Genomic DNA, 19,340 nt, shown 5'->3' on the forward strand with positions numbered 1-19,340 from the left:
AATATAATAATAGCTTACCTCTAGCTTAAGGCTTACAATTTAAAAAAAAAGGTGTTCTTTATAAGTTAGAGAGTTATTAAGGTAAGTAAAGACGTGTATAGGCTTTTTATTCTAGGTAGACTAGTAGATAGTAATAGCTAGTAGTTTCTAATAGACTAATGCTGTAGGTACTATACTAAGTTACTAGGTAACTAATTTAGGTTGTTTAACCTGTAATTTAATAGGTGTTTTTAGTATAGTAGCAAAGGCAGTTATACTATAAGTGCGAATTTATACTAAGCTACGTACTCTAAATTTATTAAGTTATAGTTTACCTATATAAAATTAATTAAAATACAAACAATTGCACCTACTAAATACTATTAGAAGGATTTTAACTACTTCTAAGATGCCTCTAATAGCTTTTTAAGCTTAAATACACAGTACTAAAGTTTAATAGCCGCACTTACTTTGTACCCTGTAATTGGGCGTGCGCCACATTGCGGCTGGAATTATCATGGCTTGTCTCAGCTACACTGTTAGACCGCTTTGGAGCGGCAAGTCGTCCAACAACAGGATCTCGTGCCCCACAAACGAGATTTCGTCCCGCATATGACTTGCTGCTATGCTGTCATTGCTCCTGTTTGCTTGTCACTCTACTCAGTGAACACTCCACCTAAAGATACCGCAATCTCCACAACGCCACTCTTCCCCTGATGTATAGGATGGTAACTAAGCATGCAAACCTCTCTGTATCTGTCCGGTGTCCTCTCTTTCTCTCGCTTCTCGTCAACTCCTCTCCCAATCGTTCATCTCTCATCTGATGCGAGATGATTCTGCAAGTGGTATTGCGTCGCGTGTCATAACCGCCAATCATAAGCGAGCTGCTCACATGCACTGTATTGCCTCGTTGCTACCAACGCAAACAATCTGAAGTGCCTTCAAAGTATGCCATCGCCTCTGCCTCGTTCCTTTGCTTCGCGTACCGCCTGCGGTGTCTTCAGACGCGTCCACATTTTATCGCCCTTGTAGATGTAGATCCTCCAACTATCCTCCTTAATGGTAACGCCAGGTTCACCGTGCTTGGGGACCCCGCATTTAACTTCCGACCAGTCCCAGTCCATTAGCTCATCCATCGTAGAAACGGGACTTGACGTCTTAGTCTCTGCTGGCACGACGACACGTGGATTTGACTCGGACAGTTCTGCGATATCCCTAGTCTTGAGCACGTCGTAGATTGACTGCGAGATGGCAGATGCTTCGCGCGACAGCCGGGGTTGCAATTTGACCCATTCCACCCTGATGGCTTCTCTGATTGCTACCAAAGTCTCGACATCGCCGTTTTCGTAGGCAACGCGGGCGGAGTGAAACGGGAGCTCGAGGCCATCCAAGCGGCGATTGATCGAACTGTAAGTACATCGCACCGCATATGGCATTGCCCGATACATCAGTCGAAGAACTTCTTCGATAACGCCGTACGCAACCTTTCCCTGCTCGTTGTCCGTGGGTCCCGGGGCTGGCTTGGACTCTGTGATGGAAGAGAGCCACTCCTCTCGAAGTCGACCGTAAAGCTGATTGGTATGGAGGCTAGCGATGGCTGAGTGACGCTCGGTACCAAGTCTACCGCAACTTGTGTAATTTAGGGCCACCAATGTTGCTGTTTTGATGTTGCTCAGCGCTTCGAAAGGTCCTATAACCACAAACACCGCCGCGATAATGTCTTCCTCAGACCATCTGCAGTAGTTTACCAGAGTGGGCCTAACTTCCAGCCACTTCAGCGAAGTATTTCCTGATGTAAAGAAGTCGATAAATTTCCGCACGCTATCCCTCGCCTTATAGGCTTCGTATTCATCACAACTGATGCCCCTTCCATGCAGATTAAAATGAGCATCGGACCATCTCCGAAGATTGACGTGGACGGTAAGATGGCGGATGGATCTGGCTGACGGCGAAAATACCATAGAGAGGCTTCTGAACTTCGTACGCCGCCACCATAACTTATTTTGTAGCTGGATGGTGTCTTGCGATATGTACGCATGAAATTGAGTCTCTCCATACAACACAGAAGAAGCCTCTTGATTGACCTTATGATTAACTCGCAGAATAGAAGCGGCATGAACTTGGGATTGATAGTTGGGTTTAACGACCTCAGGAAGAACGTAGCGGTAAATCTTGAGGCGCAACTCAGTCGGAAGCTCCATGAAGTGGCATGGCGCGTGATTGTTCGTATCGGACATGGCTGGAGGCTGTGTGTGGGTGTCGGAAGCTGCGAGTGTCTTAAGGGTAGCGGTGGTGTACAACAGTTGTCGAATTAGTGAGTTGAGCTGAGGACTGTAGGTGTAGGTAAAGAAGTTAAATATTGCTGTGCTTTATATAATGCCCTTTCCCAACGTGGATTCATGCCACGTGCAAGGTACATGAACCATGGTTGCGCGACACCCAAAACAACGAGCTGGTGTAGTTACTCCAATGCGTCCGCTTGCGATTGATACTTTGGATGAGTCGATGTATACCTATGGTTCGCGTATCTCGAGTTAGTGGGACGCTGACGATGTGTTGAAGGACGACGGGATTAAAGCAAATCTAGAACTTTGCACCTTGGTCGCGAGGAGCGAGTAAACCGGTACCTCCCATTGCCTGAAAACGGCGACCTAGAAACGACTGTGTGACTGCACCAACTGTATATACATATCGTCTGCTCCTCATCGACTCTCTAGCATGACGCTTTGGGAGTGCCACCCCATCCTCTACGACTTACCCAACACCCAAACCTCCCCATTGCTCGATGTATCACTCGTCATGAACAACCTCCCCTGCGAGTCCCACGCCAAGCCCGCAGGCCTAAAGCACCCAGAGCTGAAACTCGGTCCATTACCCTGGCACTTCTCTACAGCCGGGTTGTAAAAGACGTCCTGGGCCGCTGTGGTACTAGTAAGAGGCTCGACCGGAGTGTAGTTGCCATCTGCACCGATCTTGAACTTCACAGCGACGAGCTTGAAGCCGGTGACGGGTGTGCGGTTCCAACTACCGTGGTAGGTCACATACATGGTTGTGCTGTCGGCGTCAAATTTGCAGTCGATGGGTGCGGAGTGAGGGAACAGCGTAAGCTTGGGAGCTGTGGCTGTCTGGACGCAGGTATCGTCGTTCATGTTGGTGCTGGGCTGTTGGACAAACCAATCGCCTACTTTGAAGGCCTTGTCGGTGAAGTCGCTGGGCTGCCAGACGGTGAAGCAGGATGGGTAACCGTACCAGTTGTTGTTGGGCTTGGTCACGTCTCCCATGTAATGGATCTTCTCGCCAGGATTGTTGAAGTGGATGTCTTTGCCGTTGCGCTTGAAGTCGTCGCCGCTGTTCTCTACGCCCCAGAGCCTGTAGCATTGTTAGTATCATCACGCGCGCTCATACCAATGAGGCTTACATGTTGTTCTTGTCGAAACAGATTCCCACGTCGTTACGCTGACCGTAGCCAGCGTTGTATCCTCCGGACACGTAGTTGTAGCCTCCGCTTGGAATCTTTGACAGATCGAAGACCTTGATAATGGCACGCGCAGTCTTGGGATCCGATGTAGCAGCGTCAATGTTGGCATTGGAGCCATGGGAGACAACCAGCAGATTTGGGTTTTGTGGTGCGAGAGCAAGAGTGCGGGTCAAATGGGAGCCACCGTTGTACATGCCAGTAATGATGGTTGTTCGCGTTCCCAGTGTCCCAGCAGCAGCGTCATATGGCCAGGAGTAAGCTTGAGTCATGGAACTGGCGTATAGCGTCTTTCCGTCAGGACTCATTGCAATGCCGTGGTTCAGATTGTTCTGCGAGACCAGCATCTTGGTAGAGGTAACACAGCCATCCGTACCCATCTTATGGTACGAGATGCCTTTGCCAGACTGGACTACCAACATGTTACCTGCCCCGTCGAATTGAATGCTACGAGGGGCAGTCAAGCCTCCGGCGACTTTTGTGGCCTTCCATCCAGAAGCAAGACTTCCCTGGAATGTGGGATTACCGGCACCAGAGCACGAGGCTGGAATGGCAGCAGGCGCGGCTGGCTTTGACGTTGCAGACGGTACGACGCTTGTCACGACGGTGGTCGGGTCAGCGGAAGGACTTGCTATGGGTGCCGTCAGCAGGTTAGCATTGACCAAGGAATCAAAATTCTCGATGCGTGCAGCGTCCAGATTGTGGATCCATTTCCCCCAGGCCGCGTGGACGTTGAATGCAGAATCATTTCTGGCAGGGTCCTCAACCGAAGAGACGCCGTAGGCCCAGGCAAATTGTGTTGTACCGGTGCCATTCAATGCGTATCTTTCATCTTCGTTGTTTTGCCATCCAGTGCAGCCTTTGCACAGTGCATTGACAGTCCAATGTGTAGCGTTTGTCTTTGTGCCTTTGAGGTAGCTGTGCTCGGCGCCATCGTATCCAAGTGGTAAAGCAATACCACTGTGGGATGTTAGAATCGTCATCGTCAACCTGGGTAGGCATCATACAAAGCGAAGCGAGCAGATATCGTCCCGGATTGACCGTTAGGCCAAGCAACGCTCAATGGATTCCAGACCATATTGCCACCCCACGAGAAGCCGACCCATTGATTGGCAATTGGAGCCGTGATCCTGACGATGGCATCGTACGGGTCTGTAACGTTCTTCGGAAGAGCAACACCAAACGTCATCCCTGTTTCAGGCTCCGTGTACGACGAGTAACTGATCTTCGTTTCTGCATCGTAGACAACAGTAGACTGTGCCTCACCTTCTTGAGCAAAAGCTTCGTTCTTTCAGTATCAACGGCTAAGGCGGACATTGAACTCACCATAACCAGCAAGTGCCGCAGCACTGCCAATAAGCTGGGTGTAGCGCATAGTGGCGGGATCTGCGGATAGACGGGCGTAGCTATACGTTCTTGACTGTCACCCAGTAGGCCTTTCCCAACTCTTTATGCGGCCAACTCCAACATTTATCGTGGCCACAGAGCGAGCCACGAGCCATGCGGGGACATGATTCGATCTCGTCAATCTGTAATTTGCTTTCATTCCTCTGGTATGTCTTAGATGAAAATGTTGGAGAAAGGCTTTGGGAGGTCATATCGAACCACCAATCACTGTACTCGGGATTACGATATGTGACGGACTGCGTACACCAGGATGATCGCTTTGTAGCTTCTGCCTCGCGGATAGGTTTCAGCCTGAGTACACTGATGGAAATGGCAGGTTGATAGTCAGAATCAGGTGTTGACATGGTACGATTGGTCAATGAAACTTGGATCTATCAATTTTGATGAACTGGAACCGCATTGTGACCCGGAACAATACTCGCGATATCCAGTACTCGCTCATGCAGTGTTACTGAATGACGCTAAGACTTGCAAGACCCTGGATAAGCGACGGCAGTTGTGACGCGACGCAGAGCGGGGATATAGATTGGTGGGGAGCTTCTATTGTTGCCTCGTCGGTATTGTGTGGATGGTGTTGCATTCTTCCAAATAGCCCGGGATCATTAGCGAACTCAAACGTGTGGGGAGCCTGTTAGAACGTTGAGATATCTGGACGTTGAGATAATCAGCTACCCTGACTTAGCATCTAGCTTGTGGATCGACACATCGATTAGTAACTCGAGAGGGAGTATTCGCGCAGTAGGATCCGTTTTCTCATCCAGTCAAGCTTCGTATTTCAACATCGTTAGTTATGGTACACTTTTCATCGGACGACGCGCTGTCTGCTTTTCGTAACATCTTTCTGGTAGTGCTTATACACGAGCCTTGTTCATGTACGCGTTTCCAAAAGTCCACAGGCCAAAGGTCGCGAGAATGCTCAACCCGATAGGCAGCGGCTTGCCAGACTTCATTGCTCGAGGAATAGAGCTGCCAGCGAGGATAACGGAAGCAAGAAGAGCCAACTCAACACCGTACGCTGCGCGACTGTTGACACGGTAGCCACCGAGCATGTACTATTGTTTGTTAGATGCGCGCAAGGTGGTGATGCATGTAATGTGAGGTCATACCAGAAGTCCGACAGTGCATCCAGCGACTACTGATGGGATAGATCCGGTCCTCACGTAGCCGGTGATGCCGCCACCAGCAGTGAGAGCACCCAGGATGAGAGCGATGTTTCCGAGAGAGCCCTGAACCTCCAATTAGCATCCATTCTACATCATGACTCGTGCGTGGCAGCAATCGGTGATCACGTACCATTGTCGCGTCGTGTTCTGTTATCTTATCGTGCGATTGGTGAAACGAAATTCGGGCAGTCGCGTGAATACGTGAGGTCTGGAAGAAATAACTGAGGATGTAGAAGTTTCTCGTAGAATGCTGAGAGAGAAGGAAGGCTGGGCCAAGTCCATGCCATGATTTGCGGGGATCCAAACGGACACCCGAAGGACACCGAACCGCCGACGCGGTCGGTCGTCGTACCCCAGAGCTCGGACCATGTACGAACATCTGGCCTCAAGCTATCCACCAGCAGCAGCGACAGCATCACTACTGCGCGTCATCTCCCAATTCCACTTCCAACACCAAAAGTCTCGACACACATCCTCGAGACGTCACGAAAATGGCACCGAAACAGCGCACCACCGCCCCAACCGGCGCCCCAGCTACAACCACAACTACAACAGCTACCCCATCAGCACCTGCTCGCTCAAGCAAAGCAAACAACACAGACGCCGCCGCCATTGCGCAAGGAATATGGAACAAATACGTCGACAAGACACCCCAGCGAACCAAGCTGCTCGATACCTTCCTCGCTTTCCTCGTTATCGTCGGTGCTCTGCAATTCCTCTACGTGGTCTTGGTTGGAAACTTTGTACGTCCTAAATCCTCCTATCACATGTCCAATTTCCACAGTTCCTAGATCCGGGGTTTGGTGAGAGTGGAAAAAACGTTACACGAACTGCCCGCTAACGTACATGGAAACACAGCCTTTCAACGCCTTCCTCTCCGGCTTCAGCGCAACAGTCGGCCAATTCGTCCTCACAGCCTCGCTGCGCATCCAGACAAACTCGGAGAACAAGGTGCACTTTGAGAATATCTCGCATGAGCGCGCGTTTGCGGATTTCATCTTTGGCAGTTTATTGCTGCACTTCTTTTGCGTCAACTTCATCAACTGAGCGGGCGATTTGCGGCGTCGAAGAACAAACCAGGGGAAAGGAATACGACAGTGGAGGATACCAGACGGAGTGACATCTGTGCGATAGGTTGACAATACTACAAAAGAGAGGTCTAGGAATTGGACATGTGTAAGAATAAGAGGGTTCAGATGAGGCATGGATAGCCCTGCATTTGGTGGTGGGATATATACAGCAAGGAATATCTCGCTATATCACAAAACGACTGCCCCATCAATACAAGAGCAAGACCACAAGCGATCGTTCCAACACTCAATCTATTTCACCACCCACTCCACCTCTCATTTATCCTTAGCATAATCCCCCAACCCAAACTCCTCCCTAACCGCCTCGCCCAACCTCCTAATCCCCTCCTCGATCTTCTCCCCCGGCGCCGCCGCATACGTCGCCCTAAAGAACAGCGTATCGTGCTCTTCCTCTGCATCCGCATAGAACCAACTACCCCTCATAACCAGCGCCCCATGTTCAATAACGCGCATAAAGATACCCTCTTCAATACTCTCAATGCTCTTCGCAGGGTAACTAGGATGTTTCCGAAAGTCGACCTGCATCCAGTGGAACATACCCGCCATAGGAGGTTTCCAGCTCATGACTTCAGTAGGGAGGTATTTCGAGCACGCGGCTAGGATGATATCGCGGCGGTGTGTGTATTGCATGCGCATGTGGATGAGCCAGTCAAGATAGCCTGCGTGGCCCCAGTGTTCATCTAGTAGTTTGAATAAGATGAGCTGCGACATGCCAGCGGGGTTCTGAGTCGACACATCTGCGTGTTTGGAATACCGTTCTACGACTTCGGCGGGCGCGGTGATCCAGCCGATTCGCGATCCCGGTGCGATTACTTTAGAGAAGGAATCGAAGCGGATTACCCGTCCGTCTGTGTCGATGGAGAGGTAGCTGGGCACGAGGGATTTGATGAAGTCGGCGTGAGATGCTGGTGGCGGGACGGAGGGCGCGTTGGCGCCGGTGTAGGGTTGCATTTGGAGGAAGTAGTAGGGTTCGTCTTCTAGGATGTGGATGTCGTGCTTTTGGCAGACTTTGTAGAGTGCGTGCCGGCGCTCTGCGCTCTGCGTTGCTCCTGTCGGGTTCTGACCTGTTGGGACGGTATAGAGGATATGGGGTTTTCGTGCGCCGCGAGCTGTTTGGTCCCAGTTCGTTAGAAGAGAGTCCATCTCGTCGGGTAGGAGACCTTCGTTGTCGATGGGGACGCCACAGACGCGCACGCCCATTGGTCGGGCGGTCTCAACAAAGGCGGAGAAGGTGTATTCTTCGGATAGGATCATATCGCCTGGCCGGGTGAACATCCGCAGACACATGTCAGTGGCCGATGTGCTTCCGATAGTCATGGTGCATTTCCAGTCTTGGTATGGCGGATCATGGATCAGTTCAGTGTGCTCGGTCATGAAGCGGAGTAGTTGTGCTGAACCAGATCCCTGGCCATAGTTGAATGCGGTAGCAATGTCGAAGTTAGACTTGTTCTCCGCGAGGTCATGTTTGCCTGCGGTGATAGTCACGCCAGACTCCCTAGTCTCGGCTTCCGAGAAGTGACCAATCGTGGGGACCTTGATTGACAATTCTTCAAAGGGAAAGTACTCGCTAGATGGTAAACCGCCACCGAGGGATATTATGCCGGGTGTACCAAGATATTTTGCTGCTTCTTTGAGAGAGTTGCCTTTCCGGATCGTGGCTTCCTTGGTCATGATATCTATTTGTATAGGTCAGCCATGTAGTCCATGTCAAGAAAATGCTGGCAGAAAACGGTATGAACTTACGACTCCATCGCTTGGCTTTGGGCTTATGATCGTGAGACTTGAATCTGAAGTTTGCCGTGTCCGATGGCGCTGCCACGCCCCATTGAGCCGCAGTCGTCTTCTTCCTCCTTCCAAGAATCTCATTGCTCAGAACCGGCGCGCTCAACGGGTTTGGAATAGTAACTCCAGACGTATCCGAAACCGCTGAGACTTCGACTGCTGAAGGTGGTGACATCTTGGTCTACGGTTCAACCTCGTAACTTCTTTGTACTTTGTCTCCAATTTCCCCTTTGTTCTCCTGACTTAACTTTCGACGCAACGTAGACAGTGATGACAATCTGTGGATGAGTCCACGGGTGGACGTTTGAGAGTTTGGATGTTTGAGAGTCCAAGCCTTTAAACCTCACTTGATCAGGATCAGCTATCAGCTATCGGTTATCGCACGCCCTACACATGTAGTCAGTCTAAGGCGTGCAGGTGGATCCCTCAGCCGCCAACGTGCATCATGCCTACCCATTCGGGTAGCGGCTAGCCACGGTCTGGGGAAGCGCAGCAAGCGAGTCCACCAGCAACATCCGCCAAGGCCATGCAGACACCTGTATAGCATGAACCACGCGCCCTTTGCATGTACATTCACTGCGATGCACATTACGGCGTGATTGAGTCAATACGTATCTATTACGAACGCGTACCGTGGACTCCGTATATGTAGAGTACCGCAAGGGCCGGACAAGAACGGATAGTCGTGAGGTAAAGCTACGTAAGATGCTGCAAGACCTTGGCCAATCGGCGCTTTTATGGCAACCGCGCTGTCACGAGACGCGTTCGGAGCAACAAAGCCGTCGAAACCCGTGCTGAACTGACATCTGATGCTGGAATCAGCTGCCGTTGGCTGCAGTCTGTGCCAGCTAATGTAGTATCCAGGGAATACTCATCTTTAATCGAAACAAGGGCTATGAATTTGCAATTGCAATAAACACAGTGTAAAATACTGAACAGAAAGTCTTTGAACAGAAACAACCTGCTTGTAGTCGTCTGTGTCTATGATTGAGTTGAGTCAAGCTCTGAGCTATAGAAAGTCATTACGATGCATCATGCAATTACCCACTTTATTCACCTCAGCTTTTACGAGATGTAACTCCATCAGACATGCTATGACATGACGAAACGATGCAATAGTGTCGACCTGCCTCCACCAGGTATGCTGACAAGACCTCGACGCTCAGTCCCAAGCGGCGGTATGCAAAGGACAATGCACCACAAACGCCGTATATGCACATCCCCATATTAGAAAGATTATCGCAACGCTTACGTGGAATGAAATGACCAACGTGAGCACATGCGGGAAGCAAAAACAACAAACGCGAATAGGGTATAAAAGAAATCGCAGAGGGCCAGCACAACACGCCCAATTCTACATTACCACACAGTTTTCGTCCTTCTCTTTACCATCCTTCTCTTTACTGCCCTTCTCTTTCTTGAGCTTTCCCTTCTCGGTGGCGTTGTTGCTTGCTGGGACGTGCGACTGCCCGGATGCCGCAGCTTGAATGATGGCGAGGCGCTGCTTTGCCCGCTCGTCGCCGGAATCTGCAGCTTTGACGTACCAGACGTTTGCTTCTAGAGGATCTCTCCGGCAGCCAATGCCCATTTCTGTAAAGTATCCACAGGCATACTCGGCTTTTGGAAGACCTGATGGAATTAGTGGACTGTACTTCGCGCTGTTATCGACAAACTTACCATGCTCTGCAGCTTTCTTGGCCCATTCGTACGCCTCATTCTCATCCTTTTCCAGAACAGGTTCGGCACCGACCATGTACCAGGCGCAGAGGTTCATCATGGCCTCTGGGATATCGGCCTGAGCAGCGCAGTTGTAGTAGTGAACCGAAAGCGCAGCATCCTTAGGGCAGCGCAATAGGCCATGTTCGTAGGCTTCTCCCAGCTTCAAAGCGGCCAATGGGTGACCAAGTTCGGCAGACTGGGTAAACAGCTGCACCGCGTACACTTCGTCCTTGAAAATGTCGTCTCCAAAGCCCGTCTCGTGCAGCAGACCAAGCTCATACGGCGCAATGTTGTACTGGAAGTCGGCCGACTCGGTGGCTCGCTTCAGCCACTTCAATCCTTCTCTGTACTTGTTCTGGAGACCCATATCGCCTGTCAAACAAGCCTTTCCGAGTCGTGTCGCAGCTCCAGGATGGTTCTTGGACGCAGCAGCACGGTAAAACTGAACCGCCTTAGCGTAGTCCTTGCGGCAGCCCCAGCCAAACTCGTAGCAAAGTGCGGCACGGAACCCTGATTCAGCATGGCCGTGTTTGCTAGCAGCTACAAAGAGGGGAAATGCACGATCGTGGTCCGGCTTGTCCTTGTTGAATAGACCGGACGCGTACCCATCGGCGAGGTAGTACTGCGCGAAAGGATAGCTGCGGTCGGCTAACCTTTGGAGAATCTGTCGTGCTTCCTTCAGCAACTCTGTGGGGTTCATGCCGTGATCGACACCGCTATTCTCTGTCGCCAGAACCTCGCGGGCCACTTGTATCATGAACAGCGCAAACTCGTATTGCACGGCAGTATCCTGTGTCTTCTTGACGTTTGCCCTGTACATTTCCAGCGTCTTCTTCTCGTCGAGCAGGGAGGCATTCTGCCCCACAACGCCCCGTAGACCTGCATTGCCAAAGTTTGTCGCAGGAGCGATTTGCTGGTTGTACGGGAGGTTGGTCAGATCGATGTAAGACGACTCCGGCCTAAAGTCGGGGGAGCGGCGGCTCGTTGATACGGGGCGGGCGTAAGGGTTTGGTGATCCGCTAGGTGATGGGGTTCCAACCACAGAGAGGCGCGGGGATTCTGTGCGACCTCGCATGTTCAGCTCTGAGCCGAGTGTGTATGCAGAGTTGGGTCTTGGAACCGTGCTGCGCGGGACTTGCAGCTCGCCCTCCTGCGCATGGCTGTTGAAATAGCTGTTGCGCCCGCTATTATTCGACGAGTGCTGGGAGCCGCCATTCGGCGATTGTGCGGTCTCGCGGGGAGGATATGTTGCAGCCGGCGGGGTTGGTTGGCTCGGGTAGGATGCGGGCCGGTATTGCTCTTGGGGAGTGTATATATGGTCCGCCTCGTCGTGTGCATTTGCGACGTCCATCTCTGCAACGTGCGAGAACCGACTCCCGTACGAGCCGTCGCTAATATGCAGTCGCTTAAAGGGAATGTCCTGTGCGGGTGGAATCGCGCTCCCCGAGAATCTGTGCTCAATGTCTGGAGTTTCTCGCGAGGGCGTTCTCGAGTGGCCGTCGGAGCTTTGGTTGAAAGAAGAGCCGGACTGTCTCGAGTCGCGTCCGCCTGCTGTGTCGTGGTGCTCGGTGATGCTGAAAGAGGGCGTTGAGGAGTGGCGCGCGGCGGGGGGTTTGCGCTGCTGGAAACCACTTGAGCCGTTCGAGGCGGGAGGATGCGCGCTGTAGGCTTCTTGGTCGGCTGGAATGGGTGGCAATGCCCTGGATGGTGGTGTCGAAGCGACCTGGGACATGGCTAGAAAAAGGCGAATCCCCCTTCGTTAGACCTCTGGTTGCAGTCTTATGTCCGCCTAAGTCCTGACTCGCTGGAACGGCGGGGCTCTAAGATGGTGGTGCAGTCCTAGCGACAAAGAAATCCGCGCATACGATAAGAGACCGTCTGCCGTGTGGATCCTCCCTACTCGCACAATTCACTGTTAGTACTTGAATTGCGGTGTGACGACGGGCTGGGATACTGTTCGCCAACCTCGGCCTCAGGATGCGCACCCTGGGATGATGATCTACGGTACAGAAAAGGATTAGACTTACAGGAAGCGGAGTGGAGGGTTCGCAGCTTCGGCACTTGGACCCTGAACAGAACGCGAACAGGTAGTCTTCTGGGTCAACTTTCAACCTGCAACTTTCGCGCCAACAGTTCTACGTAGCAGGCAAGGCAAGTGGGAGGTTGACGCTTTTTGAAACCCCACCCGATGCAGGCAGACCCTCGTATAGTATGGCGAATAGTGGACTGGGCGGCAGAGGCCGGCTCGCTGAGGAAGCGAAAGGGTGTGTGACTACAGTTGAAACACGAGCACTATCGATCTATTCGGCAAGAACCGAAAGGGGCGCGAGTAATCGATGGCGGCTCACGGGGGATTATTGGCAAATGTGGAGGAGCTTCTGCATGTACATGGGCATGCGTCGATATTTGACTACTGGCCCCAGGGCTGGGCGCTGTTTGAGACACGTACGCAGTGAGTATTAGGAAGGTGGCGTCATCATCCATCTGGTCACTCTCCAAACGTGAACCGCAGAGTTTGTTCAGGTGGTCGGGCAGACATGTTGAGGCTTGACAGTACCTAGAGACTACTTGTTCACGCCACCGCTGCCTCCGAAGCTCCGCCAGCGACTATCGATTCCTATACATGTGACAAATGCTAGCTAGGTAATGAGCCGTCCATGGCAATCCGCGCGGGTGGAGCTGCCGCCCTGCAGGGCTCAGAATGGAGACATGGAAGAGTGTGGAGCTGCGCCTATGTGAATAGACCCTGACTCCACGCGTTCAGTCATTCAGCTCGACGCAAAGCACAAGGCGTCAAGTGGAAATGCACCGCCAAAGCTCAGCGCAGGTCCACTCGTACATGAGGAGAAGGATGGGGCACAGTCCTTTTTATTTCAGGCAGCCTGTGCACTGCACGCGCGCGGTGTTGACATGCGGTAGTGGTAGTGGCGACCGCCCTCGGCGTCAATAGAAATAATGGACCGGTGGGCTGAGAAGCTGAACATCCCTTACATGAAGACCGCCGGGTACGTTGCGAGAAAGGGCGCGTTTTGAGTTAATGTTTGGGGATGTTGAAAAGGAGAGGTGAGGTTAGTGATAGGGAAATTGATAGTACGTCGATCCAGGGTAACCGTTTGGCTCACTGGGCTGCAGGATTTGGTGCATGCAGGGGTCCGCTCATGTAGCAGCGTCCCTAGGTACAGCCTGAGGGCTCTGTGGTGTGACAGCGACATCTGTGGGGAGAGGCATGAGGATGGAGAGATCATGTAGTACTACTGCATAGTATCGCCGAGGCAGACACTGGAAAATGCATGCCTCGACAGCCGTAGTCTCTGATCATCACGAAGTCAGAAGATGTTCCCGTGTTTATGTATGCTCTAGCGATGGCCTTGTGCTAGTGGCGGAACGAAAGCCCCAAAATAGCACCCCCCTGGCCAACTTCGCCCCCATCAGCCATCGCTCTAGCAACACCTATTGTATCGCCCGGGGTCTCGTCGGTTTTCCTCGTCGCTCGTTAGGACCGTCTTTCACTACAATACAGCACACTGCACACACTGGTTATTCCGGCACCGCACTCGCTCCTGCCGTAGCCAGCCATCACTCGTTGAAAACGGAAATTACGACCCACCGCCTTTCCACGACCTCGACCACCCCAGACACGCATCGTCCCGTTCATGCGATCAGCAACCTCATAGAGTCGCCATACGTATTCTTCCCGGGCCGAAAAGGGTTCCGCGCTGCAGCCCCACTGTGTAACAACAGCTGAGCTCGCATCCTCACGCAAATGTCGCTACCGCAGCGACCCGAAGAGTCGTCGCCGCCACGACGGGGCGAGCGGCGCCATGCACACCGCGACTCGCACCATCGCAGGAGAAGGACGTCCGACCTGGAGAACACGCGATCGCACGACCGTTCCAACAGCAAGAGCGGCACCCAATCCTATGCCCGCGCGCTTCCTTCACCCGGCACCCCCGTGCCCATGGAGCGCGATCCTATAATGCGAGGCCAACCTAATTCCTCTGGGCCAGAGCTGGGCAGGAAGCGCAGCCTCATCCGCCCCGAGCGCCAGCGAAACGACCCAAGCCACCCGAACTATCACTACCGCAAACACGCCCAGCGCATGGACGTCCACCCCTCGACGACCGGCAACGACCCCATCCTCGAAGACCATCTGGAAGCTGAAACGGTCAGCTCAGACAGTACCGATGTCAAGCCCCCACACCTGCGAAATGCCTCAGGCGGAGGCTACAATGACAAGCAGGCTCCCTTGGACGACGGGGAGCCGCGGATACAACGCAAGCTGACACGGAGCGAGACAATGAAGGCGCGCGAGAAGCAGCGCCAGAAGGAGCAGGACAAGCTACGCCCACCTAGTCTGTGGAACGTCTACTGCGCCATCGTCACCTTCTGGTGCCCGAACGCTATCCTGAAGTGCTTTGGAAAGCCGCAGAAGGCGCAGCAGCGAGCCTGGAGAGAGAAGGTCGGACTCGTCAGCATCATCATGCTCATCTGCACGTTCGTTGGATACCTCACATTCGGTTTTACCGAAACCGTCTGCCCCTCTGGCGGCAACGCTCGTCTCAGGACGAACGAAGTCGGCGGTGGATACCTCATCATCCACGGCAAAGCCTATGATCTCGCCCAGTCCAAGCACCCCCGAGCCCGCGGCGTCCCCGAAGACGCAAACGTCCTGTTCGATCTTCCTGAGAAACACGGCGGTCAGGATGCCAGCTTCTTGTTCCAAAACGTCAACGGAGCCTGCAAGGGTCTCATCACCGAAAAGGAGAACTCTGGAATCCCCACAACCGGCAACGGAGACCTGGGTTGGTATTTCCCGTGCCGACTGTTCAACCAAGATGGATCGACCAAGCCCAACACCACCTTCTTGGAATACAACGGTTACCTCTGCCACACCTCGGACAAAGCTCGCAGGGGCTTCTACAGCCTCCACAATGCTGGTGATGTTTACTACACCTGGGAGGACATCCGCAACAGCTCCAGAAATCTGATGGTCTGGGGTGGTGATGTGCTTGACCTAAACTTGCTCGACTGGTTCAATCGAACCCAGGTCAACATCCCACCTCTCTTCGATGAAATCCGCCAGAACCCCGCTGTTCGCGGTGTCGATGTCACCCGTGCGTACTCGTCCAGCTACGAGAAGCAGGTAGCTCGTTGCTTCACCGAGACCATTAAAGTTGGCTCCATCGACACAGAGAGCATTGGCTGCATTGCTTCCAAGGTTGTTCTTTACGTCTCGCTCGTCTTCATCCTGGCTGTTGTCATGGCCAAGTTCGTCCTCGCTTTGATCTTCCAGTGGTTCATCAGCAAGAAGTTTGCTGCTACCAAGACATCTATTGGCCCCGCCGACTCCAAGCAGCGAAAGCAGCAGATCGAGGAATGGAGTGATGACATCTACCGCCCACCGCCAAAGCTCATGGACCCATCGTCCGGCTCTGACCGCAGCAACAAGCGTGGCAGTACCTTCTTGCCACAAACTTCGAGGTTCACCAGCCCCTACTCGGTTGACAAGACCGCAAAGACCCGTGCCCCGCCCACAACCATGACTAGCCAGAGCACAGCATCTCGTGTCCTCGGATCGAACGGTGGCATGTACAAGCAACTCAACGCCAGCCAGGGCACTATGCCCATGGATGGAAAACACAATGCGGTATTTACGGCACAGGAATCTCGATCTAGCCTACTCCTTTCCGGTAACACCGATACCAACCGTTACTCTAGCGTCGAAGGTTCCGGGCCCGCAGGTTTCACACACGAAGCAGTCGTGCCTCAGCCTCCTCCAGAGTGGCAGCCTTTCGGATACCCGTTGGCTCATACCATCTGTCTTGTCACCGCCTACTCTGAAGGTCCCGAAGGTCTGCGAACTACACTCGACTCCATTGCTACCACCGACTACCCCAACAGTCACAAGTTGATTCTCATCATTTGCGACGGTATGATCAAGGGTCACGGTGAAGACTTGACAACGCCAGAAGTCTGCCTTGGTATGATGAGGGATCACGCGGTATTGCCCCACGAGGTTCAAGCGCACTCGTACGTCGCAGTCGCCAGTGGCTCGAAACGACACAACATGGCCAAGATCTACTCGGGTTTCTATGACTATGGCGAGACGACGCGCATTCCCGTCGAGAAGCAGCAACGTGTTCCGGTGATGCTAGTGGTAAAGTGTGGTACACCTGATGAGGCCAAGAAGTCCAAGCCTGGCAATCGTGGAAAGCGAGACAGTCAGATCATCCTCATGTCGTTCCTGCAAAAGGTCATGTTTGACGAGCGTATGACGGAGCTTGAGTTTGAGATGTTCAACGGTATCTGGAAGATTACTGGCATATCGCCTGATTTCTATGAGATAGTCCTCATGGTGGACGCCGACACAAAGGTCTTCCCTGACAGCTTGACGCACATGATCTCAGCCATGGTAAAGGATCCAGATATCATGGGGCTCTGCGGCGAAACAAAGATTGCCAATAAGCGGGATTCGTGGGTCTCCATGATCCAGGTGTTTGAGTAAGTGCATTTGCCGTGTCTGACAATCGCGCCACTAATCGTACTAGATACTTCATCTCCCACCACTTGGCAAAGTCATTCGAGTCGGTCTTTGGTGGTGTCACTTGCTTGCCGGGTTGTTTCTGCATGTACCGCATCAAGGCTCCCAAGGGCGGTCAGAACTACTGGGTCCCGATCCTGGCTAACCCTGACGTCGTCGAGCACTATTCGGAGAACGTGGTCGATACGTTGCACAAGAAGAATCTGCTACTACTAGGTGAAGATCGTTATCTGTCGACGCTTATGCTCAAGACGTTCCCCAAGCGGAAACAGGTTTTTGTGCCGCAAGCCGTTTGCAAAACCACTGTACCGGACGAGTTCAAAGTCTTGCTGTCACAGCGCAGACGATGGATTAATAGCACGGTCCACAACCTGATGGAGCTTGTGCTAGTGCGAGATCTGTGTGGCACCTTCTGCTTCAGCATGCAGTTCGTTGTGTTCATCGAGTTGATCGGAACCCTGGTCCTCCCGGCCGCCATTGCCTTTACCTTCTACCTAAGTAAGCCCCCGTACCCCGTCTTGAAATTCTGGCTTTGCTGACCATGTCCAGTCGCTATCGCTATCAAAGCCGCCATCCTCCACACCGAAGCTCCTGTCATACCCCTCATCCTGCTAGCGCTCATTCTTGGTTTACCCGCGGTCCTCATCATCGTAACGGCTCATCGATGGTCTTACGTCGCCTGGATGTTCGTCTATCTGCTGTCACTGCCTGTTTGGAATTTTGTGCTTCCGACGTATGCCTTCTGGAAGTTTGACGACTTCAGCTGGGGAGACACTCGAAAGACGGCGGGCGAGAAGACGAAGAAGGCAGGACTGGAGTATGAGGGAGAGTTCGACAGCAGCAAGATCACGATGCGCAGGTGGCATGACTTTGAAGCAGGTAAGGAACACAACTTCTCGCGATAATGCAGTCACTGACGTTGGGCACCAACAGAACGAAGACTCAAGACACCAGCGGCGACATCGGCTGGCGGATGGCCACCGCAGCAACAGCAGCAGGGATACGATCAGTACTATGATAATTGATTTCGCAATGAGGCGTCGCGTAGGAGCAGACTGCATATGTACTACATGATTTGCTGCATTCCTGGGGTGTTCGTTTTAGCAGGCCATTTCTGTCATCGTTTATGAGATAGTGGAATTTCCACTTCGCCGTCGGGGTCACGTAGGCACCTCGCACTAGTAATACATTCTTACGGCATGTCGTCAGCTCTCGCGAGACACGGCATACCGATGCTGAAATACCACTTTGATGAATGACCTCGCATCAGTGTTCCTGTGCTGTTTTGCAGTCTCAAGATCCGCCCTGTGCGCCCAGCGCCCCCGCAGGGTGGTTCGAGTTTCGCTGGAGCGATCTGTGGCGTGCTGTCGTGGAGTGCCAGCACCGTTGTCCACAGGCAGAACGGCAAGGGGAGACAAAAACGGCGTTCGAGCCACAGTCTGGGGAGGCGCGGTGGGAACAGGCGTCTGATTTGCTCCACGAAATAGCCGTGCAACCGTGGGCCGGCGCTCAGCACGTCACCCAGAAGATGCGCTTAGCGAAGCTGGTGTGCTGTCTGTGTCCCAAAAGAGGCCTGACAAGAGCAGATGTGGACGTGGGTGTGTAATGGTGGGTGGCCACTGCATTTTCGTCGCGGGGCCTTGGCTCCAGAAGGTTGTCGTGTTGGCAGTGCCATGTGAGTTGTATCACGGTCCGTGGACACGCCGCAGCCGCTTAACCCTGAGCGCCTGGTGACAGCGTGGAGTCGAGCAGCGTGAATACACAGATCTAACGTCTGGAGATCTGAGAGATGGTGGAGTCGCTAGTCAGGCTTGGGGGTGGGCTGTCCGATCCCCCCGTGTTCAGACTAGAGGCCCGCGGAGGAGGGCTCGATGGGAATATTCGACGACGTGGAGCGTGGCATATATATCTGACGGCATTGGAGCTTCAGAAGCCGTCCCGACGCGCATAGCCATATTCATGACCGTCACCCTGCCCTGCCCTGCAGCCCAGCCCAACTCTCCCGCAGCCAATACCCGACTGTGACTTGCCAGAAGCAACCCCACAATTAGCCTGGACGTACCTCTGTCGCATGCAGCGCCTGGATAGCCAGGTCGAGCGCCGAACGCGACCCAGTCAGCCTGCGAAGCGAAGAGCCTAGCCAGTCAGCCCCTGGGCCCTGGACTTGACTGCTGCATTCTGCC

At 53.0% G+C, this 19,340-nt stretch overlaps 7 protein-coding genes across 7 annotated transcripts; 2 read left to right on the forward strand and 5 right to left on the reverse strand.

Moving 5' to 3' along the window:
- Positions 1-920: 920 nt before the first annotated feature.
- Positions 921-2,216, reverse strand: J4E78_004487 (uncharacterized protein; the record flags this gene model as incomplete). Its single annotated transcript, XM_049365116.1, has 1 exon — positions 921-2,216. The coding sequence occupies one exon, from the start codon at positions 2,214-2,216 to the stop codon at positions 921-923; it is 1,296 nt and encodes a 431-aa protein (XP_049222917.1).
- A 510-nt stretch (positions 2,217-2,726) lies between these two features.
- On the reverse strand, positions 2,727-4,829 carry J4E78_004488 (uncharacterized protein; the record flags this gene model as incomplete). The annotated part of the gene is made up of 4 exons (XM_049365117.1): positions 2,727-3,348; positions 3,398-4,414; positions 4,462-4,735; positions 4,781-4,829. 4 exons carry the CDS (start codon positions 4,827-4,829, stop codon positions 2,727-2,729), a joined length of 1,962 nt encoding a protein of 653 aa, XP_049222918.1.
- Positions 4,830-5,712: 883 nt separating this feature from the next.
- Positions 5,713-6,157, reverse strand: J4E78_004489 (uncharacterized protein; the record flags this gene model as incomplete). Its single annotated transcript, XM_049365118.1, has 3 exons — positions 5,713-5,913; positions 5,968-6,087; positions 6,155-6,157. The coding sequence occupies 3 exons, from the start codon at positions 6,155-6,157 to the stop codon at positions 5,713-5,715; spliced, it is 324 nt and encodes a 107-aa protein (XP_049222919.1).
- Positions 6,158-6,515: 358 nt separating this feature from the next.
- Positions 6,516-7,071, forward strand: J4E78_004490 (uncharacterized protein; the record flags this gene model as incomplete). The annotated part of the gene is made up of 2 exons (XM_049365119.1): positions 6,516-6,767; positions 6,883-7,071. The coding sequence occupies 2 exons, from the start codon at positions 6,516-6,518 to the stop codon at positions 7,069-7,071; spliced, it is 441 nt and encodes a 146-aa protein (XP_049222920.1).
- A 299-nt stretch (positions 7,072-7,370) lies between these two features.
- Positions 7,371-9,072, reverse strand: J4E78_004491 (uncharacterized protein; the record flags this gene model as incomplete). Its single annotated transcript, XM_049365120.1, has 2 exons — positions 7,371-8,791; positions 8,859-9,072. 2 exons carry the CDS (start codon positions 9,070-9,072, stop codon positions 7,371-7,373), a joined length of 1,635 nt encoding a protein of 544 aa, XP_049222921.1.
- Positions 9,073-10,251: 1,179 nt separating this feature from the next.
- J4E78_004492 (uncharacterized protein) lies at positions 10,252-12,348 on the reverse strand (the record flags this gene model as incomplete). The annotated part of the gene is made up of 2 exons (XM_049365121.1): positions 10,252-10,526; positions 10,575-12,348. 2 exons carry the CDS (start codon positions 12,346-12,348, stop codon positions 10,252-10,254), a joined length of 2,049 nt encoding a protein of 682 aa, XP_049222922.1.
- Positions 12,349-14,379: 2,031 nt separating this feature from the next.
- J4E78_004493 (uncharacterized protein) lies at positions 14,380-18,182 on the forward strand (the record flags this gene model as incomplete). The annotated part of the gene is made up of 4 exons (XM_049365122.1): positions 14,380-17,117; positions 17,165-17,655; positions 17,707-18,036; positions 18,091-18,182. The coding sequence occupies 4 exons, from the start codon at positions 14,380-14,382 to the stop codon at positions 18,180-18,182; spliced, it is 3,651 nt and encodes a 1,216-aa protein (XP_049222923.1).
- Positions 18,183-19,340: the final 1,158 nt, after the last annotated feature.

The sequence above is a fragment of the Alternaria triticimaculans genome (genome assembly GCF_023758025.1).
Source record: "Alternaria triticimaculans strain BMP 0046 chromosome Unknown scaffold_5, whole genome shotgun sequence".
NCBI classification, from domain to species: domain Eukaryota; kingdom Fungi; phylum Ascomycota; class Dothideomycetes; order Pleosporales; family Pleosporaceae; genus Alternaria; species Alternaria triticimaculans.